This window comes from Phacochoerus africanus, chromosome 6, assembly GCF_016906955.1.
Source record: "Phacochoerus africanus isolate WHEZ1 chromosome 6, ROS_Pafr_v1, whole genome shotgun sequence".
Taxonomy (NCBI): Eukaryota; Metazoa; Chordata; class Mammalia; order Artiodactyla; family Suidae; genus Phacochoerus; species Phacochoerus africanus.
Window position 1 is genome coordinate 127,012,933 of NC_062549.1, and position 16,137 is coordinate 127,029,069.

Below are 16,137 nucleotides of genomic sequence, written 5' to 3' on the forward strand. Positions count from 1 at the left end.
AATGATGGCCATTCTGACTGGTGTGAGGTGGTGTCTCATGGTCGTTTTGATTTGCATTTCTCTAATAATCAGTGATATTGAGCACTTTTTCATGTGCTTGTTGGCCATCTGTATACCTTCCCTGGAGAAATGTCTATTCAGGTCTTTTGCCCATTTTTCCATTGGGTTGTTGGCTTTTTTGCTGTTGAGCTGTATACGTTGTTTGTGTATCTTAGAGAGTAAGCCATTGTCAGTAGCATCATTTGAAACTTTTTTTTTCTCTCCCATTTCAGTACTTAGGCTTTTTAATATGAGGTCAGTCTTTCGTCAGAATTTTTTTCCTATTATTTCTTCATATTTTTTCTCACTTTTTTGGAACGCTTATACACACACACACACACACACACACATTCGTTCACTCAAAAATACTGATCACTTATGCAGGACAGTCAATGGTGAATTATCTCACTAAACAGCTCCTAACCTCGTCAAGTTTTATTTGAAATGGATGGTATTTGCCTGGATCTTCTATGTCGCTAAACTCTTCCCATTATTTCTATCTATTTGATCTTTCCTTATAAGATTCTAGAAGTTTTGTCTCAGCTCAAAATTCTGGGTCAGTAACTTGATTTTGAGTCATGTTTATTCAACTACTTAGCCTAAAATAGAGATTTTTATTTCAGCAACTATTTTTTTATTTCCAAGATGTTTTTTTCACAGCCGTTTGCATTTTTTTTTAATTACTGCAATACCCTCTTTGAAGATGATTATATATTTATATCCAAGGATTGCATGTAAAATTATTATAATTGCTAATAATTATTACACATAATACTAATAATGCCTACTCTGAAGTTCTCCCTGCTCCCTGCATTACGCCCTGGGAGTGATTTCCGTTGGCTTGAGGTCAGTGCCAACCTTCCATGTTGCTCTTTCCTTCATCGTTGCTTCTAGGTCGTCTGTCAAAAAATGAGAACCTAGGGGACAGCAAACTTCTTCTGCAAAGGGCTTTGAGAGCCACGGTGAGCATCTGCCCTATATTCCTTTCGTTTCCTACAACCCTTTAAAAAGCGTAAAATCCACCTGAAAACAGGCAGTGGGCATCCTGCGGATGGTAACCCTCCGACTACTAGATCGTTCACTGCTGTTACCGGAAGTTCACGTGCTCAGTTTGAATGAAAATCCCCAGCAGACTTATTACAAGGAACCTGGCATTCTCATTGTTGAGGAAAAACGAACAGTCAGTAGGAAAAATGGGAGCTGGACAGCGACCAGGCTGTCGCCTGGCTGTCTCCTGAGTTCCCGTGGGACCCATAAAGCGCACAGGGCCCTGCCTCCCCGCGATGGCCCCCACGCGGGTGCTCTGGAAGTCTGCTGTGGCTGAAGCCTCACTCCAACGGGCAAACAGCAAGTGGTGTTCATGGAGTTCACTAGAAGAATCCCATGGCCCAACAGCTCTGAGCCAGAGACCGGGGTTAACCACGCGGTCCCTTAAAAATCTGGCATATGACAGTCGCCCGCTCTCATAGCTGCCTCTACAAATGGAGGTCATGCCTTAACTGTCATCTGAATGTGGCTGTGGCTCTCTTCACCAAAATCTGGTTCCTTGCTTCATATCTTCATAGGTGGCACCCTGTGTTTCCAGTGTGGTTACAGATTTGCCTGCATCATTAGACTTTTTTTCATCACTGTGTATCTTCCGCAATTTTAATAGAAACTTAGAAGGCGGGCCCTGGAGTCTGGCATGCCGTTTTATCTGGAGCTCTTTCCAAATTCACACTTTATATTCCTCTAATAAAGCTACTTGTAGTTCTCGTCCCTACCCCCAGGCACCAGGGGACCGTTTCCTGTCCCCATGAACACCGCCTCACCTCTATCCCAACACACAGATCTTTTTTAAAACCTTTTAAACAAAAACCAATGAACAAAAACTGGGAAAATCAAGAGAAGAAGAAGAGGAAAGTGGGGAGAGACCAGCAGGACTATGTCCAGGGAACCCGCAGACGGCGGGCGGCGGGGCAGGCCGCACTCACCACGGCCCGGCCTCTGCCTCTTAGCCTTGCAGACGCCCTGCTTTCGTGTGCAGACCAGAGATCCCGCTAGCGGGGCAGGAACTACAGCTATCAAATGAAGTCAGACTGTCCGTTCCTACCAGGGACTGGAACTGCCACACGCACTGAAATACTTCTGCCAGCCTGGCCGCTCCATTTCCTGTTCATCAGAAGCAGAGCGGATGTTAAATCGTAACCAAAAGTTTGCTTGTCATGAACTGTACCTCTGAGCTGTGCACTCAAAAGTGATGAAACTGCTAAGTGTTAAGCTATGTGTATTTTACACACACGTCTTAGAAAAAAGTGTGTATTCAAAACAAGGACAATTGAGAAGGCAAAGCAAAGGTTAAAGAATCTAAGTCTGACAAGATAACCTGAAACTCTTTACCTCTGCTTGCTGATAAAAACACAATCCTCGAAGAGGTTTTCACATGTACCACCAACATGCGCCTTTGAGGTTTTTTCCTAGACGTTTGTCTGTGACTTGGGGGATACAAATTTCTGTAGATACGTTCAGTCATTTTCACCTCATTTTTGAAAGGATTAAAGATTTTTTAGACATTCCATAATTATATATCATGCTACTGTAAAATATTAGCTATAAAGAAGTAATTTTATGATAGTATGATGTTATAAAGTGCAGATATAATATCTAGATGTTACAGTACAGTCGGGTTATTGCTAGTCGAGTCTTCGCCATTCTAGGAACGACGCCTGTCTTCTGAAGCAGGATCATACATTCAAATGTTTATGGGGACAGGCAGTTAATATGAACACGTCAGGACTGAGATCAAAGGCTGGAGAAGCAGGCACAGAACAAAGCACAGAGAGCCATGGTTGCTGACTGGTATTAAAAGCCAATGAAGAATTTCAAGTAAGGGAATGAAACAAGAGAAAGCCTGTAAAATGGTGAAACTACTATTCTACTATCATGACTTTACAAAAGGCCTGTAAGACCCGAAAAATCTACTGCGGAGGGGGGACAAGACCAAGGCCCCGTTTTCTCAGTCCCAGACGTCTGCACCAGGCCGTTCCAAGGCTTCTGTAGAATATTACAGAGAATTCCCCAAACTCAGACCTGGCTATTACAGGACAAAAGCTCCTGCTTTGACACGGCCTGTAAAAATTCTCCAAAGCAATCACTGCCCACCCCCATCAGAACGACCCGGGCTCTCTGTTACAGATACACCCCCTCCAAAGAACATGACCTAGTACATCTGGGGCACAGACGGCCCCCAACTCTCCCTTTTATCAAAATGTAAAAATGACAACCCCTGTGTTTCTTCAGAAACGCCTCCTCTAACCCTGAAGGTAGCCTGAAAAATGGAGAGTCTAGTGCTAACGCGAGCGGACAAGCACAGGTTACGGAAACCGCGAGGGTCTGGAGACAAGCAAGAGCCTCCCTGAGAACGGAGAAGAAGCCCGTCGGGTCTGCGGGAAGAGGGGCAAGGGACGGCTGGGAGCCGCGGCAGGCCCGGTCTGGCGGCCGCCCCGACACGGGGTCAGGGTCCGAAAACACAACATCAAAGGAAAGGCGACAAACATCACCGGCACTGTGTGTTCAAAAGCCGATACTTCTGTGTGAAAAACAGATGCTCGCGCGGTGAGAGTGGGAGGAAGACTAGTTAACAAGCGACTTCGTTCAGGAGAGAAACGACGGCGACGTGAACGGGGTTGGATGGAGCCGAGCCGGGCAGGGACCAAAAGCGAGGCCCGTGGGAGCGCCCCGGGCAGGCGGGCCAGCAGCCGCGTGTGCTGCAAATAAACTTCTCTGGTTGTCAAAACTACATGTTTAGCCTTTTAATGAAGAAAACAAATAATACACGGATAACAGAAGTTGAAAGGTTAACGATATTACATAAATCTTTATCACAAAAATATTGAAAATATAAGCAGTAAGGACCACAAATATTCATCTGCCTGCCAACTACACCGCCTAAATACAAAGTATAAGATTTTAAATTATAAGATATACAAAATTTAAATCTCTGAATTAAGCACAACAACAAAATACACTTTATTAGTATCTTGCAAACAAGCTCATCTGAATAAAGGTTTTTACAGGTTTTCCACAAAAACTAACACTTAAAATATTCTTTGTTACCGCTCATCCTAAAACATCTACTTAGAGGTTGTTACACAGATTCTTGTTATACAGAATTCATCCCCAAAGTTCTAGAAGTCAATCAAGTCACTCGGGACCTTTTTTACAGCCCTCTGCGGGTACCGAGCCCCGGAAGACCCCGCTACAGGCATCCCGCAGGGTCCCGTCGGGGGCTGCTCCTAGGGCCCTGGACACCAAATCACAGACGCTCAGTCCCTCTGATAAAGCGGACGCAGTATTTCACATGCACACCCCTGCCTGTGCTTTACAGCCCCGCTAGATTACTTACAACACCCAATCCAGGGCAAGTGCTGTGCAACATGTAAATGCTATGGCAACAGTTGCCAGTGCTCGGCAAATTCAAATTTTGCTTTTTAGAAATCTCTGGAGTTTTCTGTCCTGATTATTTTGGATCTGCAGTTGGTTGAATCGGGGGGTGCAGCAGCTGTGGTATGGCATTCTGCCCAGCTCTCATTCTAACCGAAAGGGATCTATTCTCCTTCTACCTTAGCCCTTCCACAAATAGTTTAAAATAAAGGAGAATCAGGAAGGTTCATCAAGTCCTCCTATCTCTAAAACTGCAACTCCTGAGCACGAAGGCTCTCTGCCCCCTGTCTGAGTCAACAGAGACTCCTAGATGGGCTCCACATTTTCCAGTTTCAACTAACCTTCTCTTGTTCGGCTCCAGCCCCGAAAGTGGAAGATAAATGCCAATTGGATTTTCCTGGCTTGAGACAGGCAAATCTAGCCCACAACAATAAACGCAAATTGACCTCGGACATCTATCATAAAGGTTTTGTCGTATCCAAAAGAGAAATTATCCCTGAAATTCTGCAAATACCCATACATCCATCCACTTAATGCCTTAAAATGACTTAATATACCCCCTATGTTCAGCCATTCAATGCATCAAAATTTTGCAAAGCTATTTCACTGGAAGAGTTCCCCTCTCAAAAGAGACCAGAATAAAGATTCAAATAAGACCACTTTTTCCAGTGACAGAGACGGTCGTTTGAAAATAATCTATTAATCTCACCTCTTTTTGAGTATAAAGGAGAGAAACAGTCAAGAGAGGAATAATTCTTTTTTTAAAAAGTGATAGTTTGCTTCTTGGTTCTCCAGCTAAAAAGAGGCATGACAAAAGAACCAACATAACTGTGAAAAATTAATTGTATTCAAAGGTATTGCCAAGAAGATTTCAAGACCTGACACAGGCACAGAGCAAAGGGACAACTTAAAACAAGCATCAACGGTGCAGTTAAACACTGACCCCTACGTGAAATGTGTTAAAAAATATTTTAACTATACTTTTTAAAAAAGTCATTGAAGTAAATTTTTTCTTTAATTCAAGTTTTCCCAATTATCTTAAAATGCTTCTGAGCTGAACTCACATATTAAGGCAAATCCTGATTTTATATACTCCTTTAATTGATGAATTCCGTTTCATTTAAAATGGCTAATCCAGGGAGAGATTTTGTAAAAAACAGTTTATTGCTACAAAGGGAAACATGGTCACAAAAAGCCCTAAAGCGCCTCTTAATGCAAATTACTACTCAATGTCCAATGCGGGGAAAACACGCAGAGCACAGAACACTCGCCCAGTGTGTCTCTCGGGGGTAAGTATTCAAACCACCACGCGCCCGCCCTCGAATGCATCCTCCCAAGAGCCGCATTCGGTTCAACTGATTAGAACAGCTACACTAACAAGACGCGTCTGTTACCCCGTCACCAGTGACGTAATACAAATTAAGCTTAAAAATTATACAAACAATTTACTGAACCTAAGTTAGGTAGCTATAAAACTAAACTAAAATCGTCTTACCTTCATTTTATTAAACAAATGCCAAACAGTGAGAAATCATAGAAAACAAATTGTAATGTGTGGAATGCATGCAACACGGGTGTTAACGCTCATATTTTAAACTACTGAAATTCTTACCCTTTTCCACATTAGGAGAGAAATTTAAAGCTTCTTTTGCATCTGACCAGGGCCTTATATTTGACTTTCTTCAGGCTGGTCAACAGGGAAGGCGACGGGCTTCTCCTCCGCCTCCCCCCCCGCTCCTTCCTCTGCCCCCGCGTCCCCCTCCCCCTCCCCTCCGCCCCCCGCCCCGCCCTCGCCCTCGCCCGCCGCCGCCGCTGCCGTGTCCCCTCCTTCCTCCTCGGGGACCCCGGCGCCTTCCCCCGCTCCGCCCTCGCCCACATCGCCCACATCCTCCGCTTCCTCCGCCTCCTCCGCCTCCTCCTCCGCTTCCTCCGCCTCCTCCTCCGCCTCCTCCTCCTCCTCCTCCGCCTCCTCCTCTTCAACAGGCTCATCCATCTTTTCTTCCTCCTCCTCATCTCCTTCTAGTTGCTGATCCTGGGACTGATCCTGAATTTCAAAAGGATTCTCACCCTAAAAACATGAAGAAAAAGCTTTTGAAGTCAGTACATTTATTTTTTTAAATCGGCGAAATTTTTATTTGCTATATCACTGAAAATAAATACCATTTGAAGCTTTTTATTTCCACTCCTGACAAATCCATGTAATATTTGTTGAGCACCTACTGCACACCGAGGTGGGTGTGAAACTCCACAAAACAACACAAACACAAATTTGTGTTCTACTTAGCAACACAGGCAGGCAATGTAGCACGTCACATGTTCTCTTTTTAAAAATTCAAATGAAAATCAGAATCACATTAGGTGTCATGTTTTACTTTTACTTTTAAAAAGTAGACAAATCTTTAACTCACTAAACATTCACAGATAGAATTTTAATATTTTAAGTTATTTAAATATTTAAACTACGTACGGGGAGTACGTCTTGTAAATTGGACCGTATCAGAAAGCTTTATTAATGACCAGAGAAATGAAGAGGCAGTGGAGGTTACGAAGCAGGAAAGTGCAAGGCTGGTGCTCCGCTGTGAGAAACACCAGGCAGGAAGCTGCGGGAGGAACGGAAGGAGAAGAGAAGGCATCCTAGCGAGAGGCTACCCGACAGCCCGGAGAAAGGTGACCCCGTTAGGATGATTGGGTTAGGTGGGGAAAGGGGGGGAAGCAGGGATGTGTACACATCATGAGGATGTAAGAGGCCTCATGGGCAACAGACCTCTTAATAAATTTGCAACTCGAAAGAGAAGAGACTTCAGAGGAAGATATTTAGGTATGTGAACTGCTTGCACAGAGCGAATAGGGGAGCCACGGCGTAAAGAGGATGACCCGGGGTTGGGACGAAGGCCTAAGTAGGAAAAAAGGGCTGAGAATGAAACCTACTGAAAATGCCTGCAACATAATCCGACCTTCCTGCTTCCCCTCCAACTTTTACCCAAGGAAAAGGAGTGACCTTCCAGTTGGTATGCTTGGAAGAACTACCAATCGGGTAAGTCACTCGTCTTTGGGACTCCTCTGCTGCTAGAAAGACTCGGTATCTTCTGTCCCCTCTTCAGGGCCTTCCAGCAACAGGAAGGGGGCGTTCGAGCAGCTCCATGTCACCTGGCAGACTAGGAGGACCCTGCTGCTGCCCAGTCGAACCAGTAACGGAAGCTGGGAGCAGGTTAAGTCTTTCCAGGAGGGAAATACTAGAGAGTCCACAGTAACTAAGACATATCTTCCAAATCACCTTTTTTTAAAAAAAATTAAGAACAAAGCTGACATTTCGATCTTCCATTAGACTCGTGCGTATCTCGCAAATGACGCAGAGCTAGAAAGGGGGGTGAGAAAGGAACAGCCTACTGGTCCCTCTCTCAACAAATCCCAACAAACAGGAAAAAAAGATATGTCACCTACATGTATGACATTAAGTAAAATTCTCCTAATTTTTTACCATATTAAATAGCACAAAGAGTTGCCACATCACCATTTAAGTATTACAATATTGCCTAAAGTTTTTGCTCTAAAATCTTACCTTAACAAAACGTTCATATCGTGCCTTCACTATTGGGTTATTTAAAATGCTTGTAGCAGTCAAGACACTCTCCCTTTTTATTTGTTCCTTATAAGCCTATAAAAAAACAGAACACATGGAGATACTTGAAAACCATGCCATGAAAAACAGTTCCTTAAAACAACACTGCATGCTTAACTCCTTAGAATTAAATGGCAAATTAAGCTATAAAGCCACAACAGCTACTGTGACCCCAAATCTAACTCATCTATGCATTAAAACAAGGAAGATCCAACAAGCCAGTCAACTTCATCAAATCCACCCAGTCACTGCACACTCTATGTCCAGGTCTACGAAACCGCTGCTTTCTCTGCTTTCCTACCTCCACCTCTGCCAGCCCCAGCTACTCCAACTATTCATTTTCAGGCTATCAAAAAAGAAAGGATAGTTTTTCACGCTTCTAAAGTAGCTACAAAGGAGGAAAGGTAATGAGACGGAATGTCTAGTCACCAAAGGGTGTCAAGAGAACATCAAAAAAAAAAAAAAAAAAAAGGACGGACAAAGACCTTTTTAAAAGACTATGTATGCTCCAAGTGGCTGAAAAAATCTGAGTTAAATGAGGTTCACGTCAATACAAAACATGAATTTAAGACTCAGGTACTGTCTGCGTAAAACTTAGGTCTTTAGTATTTGAATTTTTAGTTTTGCTTTGCAAACAAATTTCTCACAAAATAAACAATTTTTATTTGAAATGTTTGGGCTACATAAAACCAACCAACATAGAAGCAGAAATATATTAATCCACAAGAAAATGGTAAATTTTTCCTAGAATTTTTGAGTAAATTCTACTGAAAAACATAACAATAGGTAACAACTGGTAATTCCAGTTTTCGGTTTACTTTTCCCAATCATCAAAATGTATGCTACAATAAAGTCTTTCCTTTCTCTTTTGTTATAAAACAAACACACACTCGTAAAATCATTTTGTACCATCTTTTAAAAAGTCAACAATAAAAGGAACAATCAGCAACAGCTATGATTTCCTGAACGCTTACTGACGTGCCAGGCCCGACTCGAAGTGTCTTTTATATTTTAGTTAACCTAACCTTTATTCGGTCACCTAAGAGTGATCATCCATCCTCGTTTTACAGATAAAGAAACTCAGACCAAGAAAAGTTTACTAGTTGCTTAACACACGTATGTACTCAACGGAGGTTCAAACCCAGGAGGTCTTGCCCCAGAGCCCACGACACTACCCCTAACTCCTGGACGACACTGCCTCTCCAAGAATCTTGCAGTCACTCACGCCCGAGATGAAGCGGATCGCACACAAGCAGGCAGGTGTGAAACAGCAGCCTCGGAAGGGCGTGAGGGATCCCTAGACGCTGCCGTGGCTCCCCTAAGGCGGATGAGGCCGTACCTGCTTCCCTTTGCTGTGGTCCGGAGACTTTAAGTGCTGCTGCACCGAGCTGTGCAGGGCCGGGATGTAGACGCTGCAGGCGCTGCAGTGAACAGTCTCTACTTTCATCATGTGATCGTCTGCAGTAACACCTGCCAGAGAGCAGCAGCTGTCGCTAAGACAGGTGAGAGTCACACATCCTGACTGCCAACAAATCATCCCCATGCTTACTTACACCCCTTCTTCAAAAAAAAAGGGACCAGAGTACGTATGTTGAGTTTTTCTGCCATATCTCATAAATCTGCATATATAATAAAAAACTATACCGATAACAGATTAAGACTGTCAAGTGTGGGAGTTCCCATCATGGCTCAGTGGGTTAAGAATCCAAATAGTATCCATGAGGATGTGGTTCCATCCCTGGCCTCGCTCAGTGGGTGAAGGATCCAGCGCTGCCGTGAGCTGTGGTGTAGGTCGCAGATGGGGCTCGGATCTGGCGTGGCTGTGGCTGTGGCCTAGGCTGGCAGCTGCAGCTCCAATTCAACCCCTAGCCTGGGAACCTCCATACGCCGAGGATGCAGCCCTAAAAAAAAAAAAAAAAAGGAAAAAAAAGAAAGAAGATATGTAACATGCCGCTTCAGTAAAATACAAAAAAAGTCCCCTATGACCCCTGACATTTCATTCCTGAAGTAACATTATAAGGCACTGCTGTGGCCATCTGTATCTGCAGGTTCCACATCTGTAGTTTCAACCGACCATGGGTGAAAAATATTTTTTAAAAAAATCCAGAAAGTCCTAACAGGTACAACTCCTTGCTGGCAATTATTTACATAGCGTTTCCACTGTAATAGGTATCATAAGTAATACAGAGGTGATCTAAAGTATGTGAGTACAGGCACAGGTTATGTGCAAATGCTACATCCATTTTACAGAAGGGACTTGAGCATCGCGGATTTCTGCATCTGCAGAGGGCTTCTAGAACCTTCTCCCTCAGACTCAGAGAGAGAGCTGTCTAAGCAAAGGCAGGTCTAAGAGAAAACGGCACTTTCTGGGAATTTCAAGCAATTCAGCATGGCTGGGCACAGACTATAAAGGGAGGACAAGAGAGAAGAGCAGGGCCTGGATTGTGTGAGCTTTGTGTGCCAGACCTAGGAAACTGAATTGTATTCTGTGGAGGATGGGAAGCCACTGAAAATTCTCAAAGTAATAAAATCACAGATTTAGTGACAAGAATGAACGCAAGGAGACTAGTTAGAAAAATACTGCAATTGTCAAGAGAGCAGATGAAGATTTGAACACATTCCATGTTTAAAGAGGAGGTAAAGAGGAATTTCCTTGCGGCACAGATTAGGTATCTAGTGTTGTCACTGCAGCTGCCTGCGTCACGGGTTCAATCCCTGGCCCAGGAACGTCTACATGCTGCAGCAGGAAAGGAAAGAGGGAGGGAGGGAAGGGAAGAAGGAGCGGGGAGGGAGGGCGGGGGGGAAGAGGCCTGGTACATATTCAACAGGCAGAACCAACACAACACGCGCAGTGAAGGTAAATGCCAGGATTAACCACACGGTGCCGGTTTTGAGGATGGTGCCGCTTTCCAGGATAAACGAAGGAGATGTGTGTTAAGTTTTTGTCTTGCTTTCTTTATGGGGTGGGGGTGCTCAAGGGGAGGATGAAGTCTCGGGCCGTGGTCATTTCATGAGAGGTCGCTAAAAAGATGTCAGCAGGCAAGCAGATGCGAGAGACTGGAGTCAGAAGAGGGACCCGGGCTGAAGGCACCGAACTAGAGGTAGTCCACACACAGACGGTGACTTGAGCGCTCTAAGTAAATTCATTCCACAGGAAGAACCACAAAGAGGACAACAGGACTGACGACAGAATACTGCTAACCACCACCTTCCAAAAGCCTGGCGGAAAAAGTAACACACAAGGAAGAAAAATGACAGGGGAGCAAAGAGAGCACCAGGTCAGTGGGACATCACAGAAGCCAAGGGGGAAACAGACTGACAAAGAACAGAGTCATCCGCAGAAAACGCTGCAGAAGAGAGAGAACGCTTCACGAGAACCTAGTGACGCCCTGCTGGGGGCCTGCGTCAGAGCAGCTGCAGTAAAGGGACGGGCAGAAGCTTACCCACTGTGGGTAAAGGAATAAACGGGAATGAAGAAACAGACCGGCGTCCTCTGTGCTTAAACAAGGACGGCTGTTTAAAGACAGAGGCAGGTTCTAGAGGAAATAAAGTCTGGTTTGTTCTTTTCCTTTGGTGCTTTTTTTTTTTTTTTTTTTTTAATGGCCACATCCATGGCATGTGGACGTTCCCAGTACAGGCACTGAAGGTGAGCTGCGGCCATGACCTACACCACAGCTGCAGAAACGCTGGATCCTTTAACCCACTGTGCTGGGCCGGGATCGAACCCACGCCTCCACAGCAACCCGAGCCGCTATAGTAGGTTCTTAACCCACTGTGCCAGAGCTGAAACTCCCCTTGCGGCTTTTTCCATTTTTTTGCTTGTTTTTTGTGATAAGAGTACAGGCTTCAGAGACAGAAGCAAAAGAGAAGACTGAAAAACAGGAGCGAAGGGTTCAGAATTTGAGCCCAAGTCCTTAAGGAGAGGAGAAGGGATAAGATGGACAGAGGGCAGAGAGAGGGAGTCCAGCTGGCCCTCTGTACCACGGGATCTGCATCTGCAGATACTGAGGAGCCAACCGGGACTTGAGCATCTGCAGATGTTGGTACCCGAAGCAGGTCCCGGAACCCATCTCTCCTGGATGCTGATGACGACGCATCATCCATCTGGAAGCAGAGCTGATTTTTCCTCTATGAAGGAAATTAAGTGAGGGATTTAAGGGGAGGTAGTGTTCAGCTGGTCTGCAGTGCTCACTTGTGCCAACCCACTCAGGCTGACCACATGTGACCATGTGCACTGTCACTCTCCTGGGCACCGTCCACCCTGAAACAGGTTAAGGCGGGTAAAATATATGCGGAAATTTCCACATCGAGTTGTCTCAACACCTACCTTCCATAACGTCCTTTTCAGTTACCTTGACTACTTCTGTTTGACTATTTGTCTGCTGCTTACGAATAGATGTTTTCTTGAATTTATTTACCATACATTCCTAGAAAACAAAATTGAAAGAATCCAAAAGCTTTCAGTGAGCTCGTAGTGTAGGCTTAGCACCACGCCTGACCTATGGGAGGGAGCAGAGTCTATTACATAAAAATTAATAAACGTTCTCAGGGAACTTACAATTTAGGGGAAACAGCTAACATAAAGTAATAGGAAACTAAAAAAAAAAGAAAAAAAAGATTTCTTTTTCAAAATTATTTTGGGCATATATATATAGAAAGAAAAATAAGACGGCTGGACCAGTCAAGAGATCTCCTCAGGGCAGGTGAGCACTTACGTCCTACATGACAGTTCAGAAGCAGTTAACAAGTAAAATGACAGAAAGACACTTTAATTAAGGCACACAATTCTGCAAAGCTACAGAGAAGGGAATGATTACTGTACTTCTAACCTTCTAACGATTCCACCTCTTTTGTCCAAATTAATTGTCCATACATCCAATCAGCAGCCCAGCTGCAGCCGAGACCCAACGACCCGCCCTGCCTCGCATCCCTCCCTGCCGCTCCAGGGTCATCTGGGGGAGTGTGTTCCACTTCCAGCCACTGTCAGCCTGCGTCTCCAGCGCTTGCAGAGCACCTTCCGTAAGTATTCAAGAAAAACTGCTGAGCTGATGACCACCTCCTAATGTTATAAAGGACACTAAACAAACCCAGGCTCTCTGGCTCTGAACTCAGACTTCTACTTGATGAAAAGTCACTGATCTGCTCTGAGCATGACCTTACAGGACAAAAAGGAGTTAGTATAAAGCTGAAATGAAAAACAAAGAAAGGCACTCAGCACAACACTGCGTACACAGAAGACGGTTACCAGAGGATGGCTGATGCTGCATCAATTAACAGGTGTTAAAGGAAGTCTTTCCTGACACCTTTGCCAGAAACTACTGTGAAGAATGTAAAATGTACTCGCAAACAACAAACCTAAAATCTAGGAAAGAGGAATCCACATCTACTTTTGAGCTTTTTTTTTTTTGTCTTTTCTGGGGCCACACCTGCGGCATATGGAGGTTCCCAGGCTAGGGGTCGAATCAGAGCTGCAGCCACCAGCCTACTCCAGAGCCACAGCAACGCAGGATCCAAGCCACGTCTGCGACCTACACCACAGCTCACGGCAACGCCGGGTCCTTAACCCACTGAGTGAGGCCAGGGATTGAACCAGCCACCTCATGGTTCCTAGGTGGATTCGTTAGCCACTGCACCAGAAGGGGAACTCCTACTTTTGAGCTATTTTTAAAACAACTCATTCTTTAAGTGAAAGTAAATTTTTAGAAATATAAAATGGGAGTATGATGGGAAACAATGAAAATATAAGAAATTCAAATGTCAGAGAAAGTGTTTCTACTTACATGCAAAAACTCCATAACTACTTTATCGAATTTGGTTTGTTTTTGAATATGATCTAATGTTTCCTGATGTGAAGAACTTTCCAGATGCAGTTCAATATCTTTTTCTTCAAATGTTCGAAATTTACAAAATGAACAAGTGAATGCCATTCTGTAAAGAAAAAAAGGTTTTCCTTTAAATATGATTGTATTTACTTAGGAGTTCGTAAGACTATACCAATGAAATTAATTTTACAGCATAAATGATTTCCCTTCTTCCATTTTATGGTTGATTTTTTTTTTTTTTCTTTTAGGGCTACACCTGCAGCATATGGACGTTCTGAGGCTAGGGGTCAAATTGGAACCGCAGCTGCCACCCTACACCACAGCCACAGCAACATGGGATCCAAGCCGCACCTGTGACCTATACCATAGCCTGCAGCAATGCCAGATCCTTAACCCACTGAGCAAGGCCAGGGATCGAACCCACATCCTCACAGACACTGTCGGGTTCTTAACCTGTTGAAGCACAACAGGAACGCCTATGGTTGATTTAAACTTAGCTTAAGCAGAAGACAAAACAAAACAAAAAAACAGCATTTAAGTAACTGTCTGGACAACTTGGCATTTCTGGCCCACACTGGAGCCTCTGGGAATGAAAGATGGGATCGGTGCATCTAGTTACTCTAATCCTAAACTATCCATCTCCGATCTACACCAGTTGGAAAGCCAGATCAAAGTTCAAGAAGTATCAAGTGCCAAAGTTCCACTACTTATCTGATACCCTGCTCCTCCCTCAAGCTTCCAAAGCACCGGCAGAGTACCAAGAGAGCCAGGGGGACTCCAGACAGCCATGATTCACCGTTAGAGGCCTTGGAGTCAGAAGTCCTCGCCCTAAAGATCTCTGCAGGTCGACCAACAGGCCTGGACTGGACAAATGCACTCGTTCAGAAGCTCAGGAAACAGTCCAGAATGAATTTCCCTTTTTTTCTCCTACTTAATTCTTTCTACCTTATAAATTCTTGTTTTGCTTTTTCTTTGAATTATGACAATAGTTTCCTAATCGGTTTCTCTCTAGTCTCCATGCTTATTTTGCTGGGTAAAGTACAGAATCTGAAGTCTACTGCTGGGTTTACTTCCTAGACCCTTATGCGACCGGGGGCAATTGATTTAACTTCTCTGGGCCTTAATTTTCTTATCGTAATGAGACGAGACCCCTCCTGGAGGTGTCTTAAAAACACGTATGAAGTCCTTAGAATAGTTCCGGGCACGCAGGAATTATTCAATTAATCATTGTTGCTTCTTAAAGGAGACAACAGCACATTACTGCTCAAAGACGTCATTGGCTCTTTAAGGCTCAAAATGCAAAGTCCAAGCATTTTCAGTTGCCCTTTAAGAAAGTCCTTCATCTTTCCTTTCTCTTTTTAGCTTTACTAATACTTTTACTTTTTAACAGTACCTAGCGCACAGTAGGTCCTCCTTAAACCTTTACATTAGACTATACCTTTCACCCTAGCAGACGCCTTTGAATCTACATAGGTTTCTAGCTCCTAAATATCAATGAAACATTCCTATTTCTTTGCTTTACCTCAAGCCAGGCCTCTACCTGGGCTGCCTAACTCCTCCTGCGACGCTGCCGCATCCAGATCAGTTCAAACACACCTTCACCCCTTTCCCTGACTTCCCGCGCTCCTGCTTGGAAGCCACCTCCTCTGAAGCTACTCTGTGCTCTTCCTGTGGAACCCTGCACCTGCACCTATGCTGCGGTCCATCCATTCTGCGCTCTCACCCCCCAACCCCCGCCCCGTTCCCTTCCCTTCCCACTCTCTCGATCACATTGAAAGCATTCAAATATCCAAAAAGAACGCATCACAAGAATAGCTATTTACTGTCAATCTCCTATCCTCCAAACTCAGAGTAAAACTGCTCTAACATATTAAAATAATTCCAGGCTATTTTAAAGGATTCTTATCCTAAAATGGCCAATTAAATGGACTGACATCCTTTTGGTTATGTCATCAAGTTTGTATCTAGACTTATGGAGAAAAACAGCTAAATGAAAGTTCAGTTCTTTCCTTTTCTCCAAATCACAACATTCATTATATTAATATGGGTATGTCATGTCCAAATCTATCATTGTAATGGAAAAGTATTCATGAGGTAATTCAATAGAGAAATTAATCTTACAGTGTAAAATCATCTTTGGACGCCTACACATGTGACACAAAGTGTTCAACTTATTTCCTCATCAAAGTAATTAAGCCTGTTTTCACTGTCAAAAGAAGGAACTAGGTCAGAGAG

The 16,137-nt window shown here is 44.0% G+C and overlaps 1 protein-coding gene across 1 annotated transcript in view; it reads right to left on the bottom strand.

Annotated features, from left to right (window-relative positions):
• Positions 1-3,392: 3,392 nt before the first annotated feature.
• The window catches only part of LOC125128750 (DBIRD complex subunit ZNF326-like), a 28,306-nt gene continuing 15,561 nt past the window's right edge, over positions 3,393-16,137 (bottom strand). The window contains exons 5-10 of the mRNA XM_047782919.1: positions 13,861-14,008; positions 12,408-12,507; positions 9,420-9,550; positions 8,021-8,116; positions 6,404-6,529; positions 3,393-3,827 (exon numbers count right to left, since the gene is read on the bottom strand). Of these exons, the coding sequence (XP_047638875.1) occupies positions 3,393-3,827; positions 6,404-6,529; positions 8,021-8,116; positions 9,420-9,550; positions 12,408-12,507; positions 13,861-14,008 (1,036 nt within the window). The remainder of the gene's footprint in view (positions 3,828-6,403; positions 6,530-8,020; positions 8,117-9,419; positions 9,551-12,407; positions 12,508-13,860; positions 14,009-16,137) is intronic.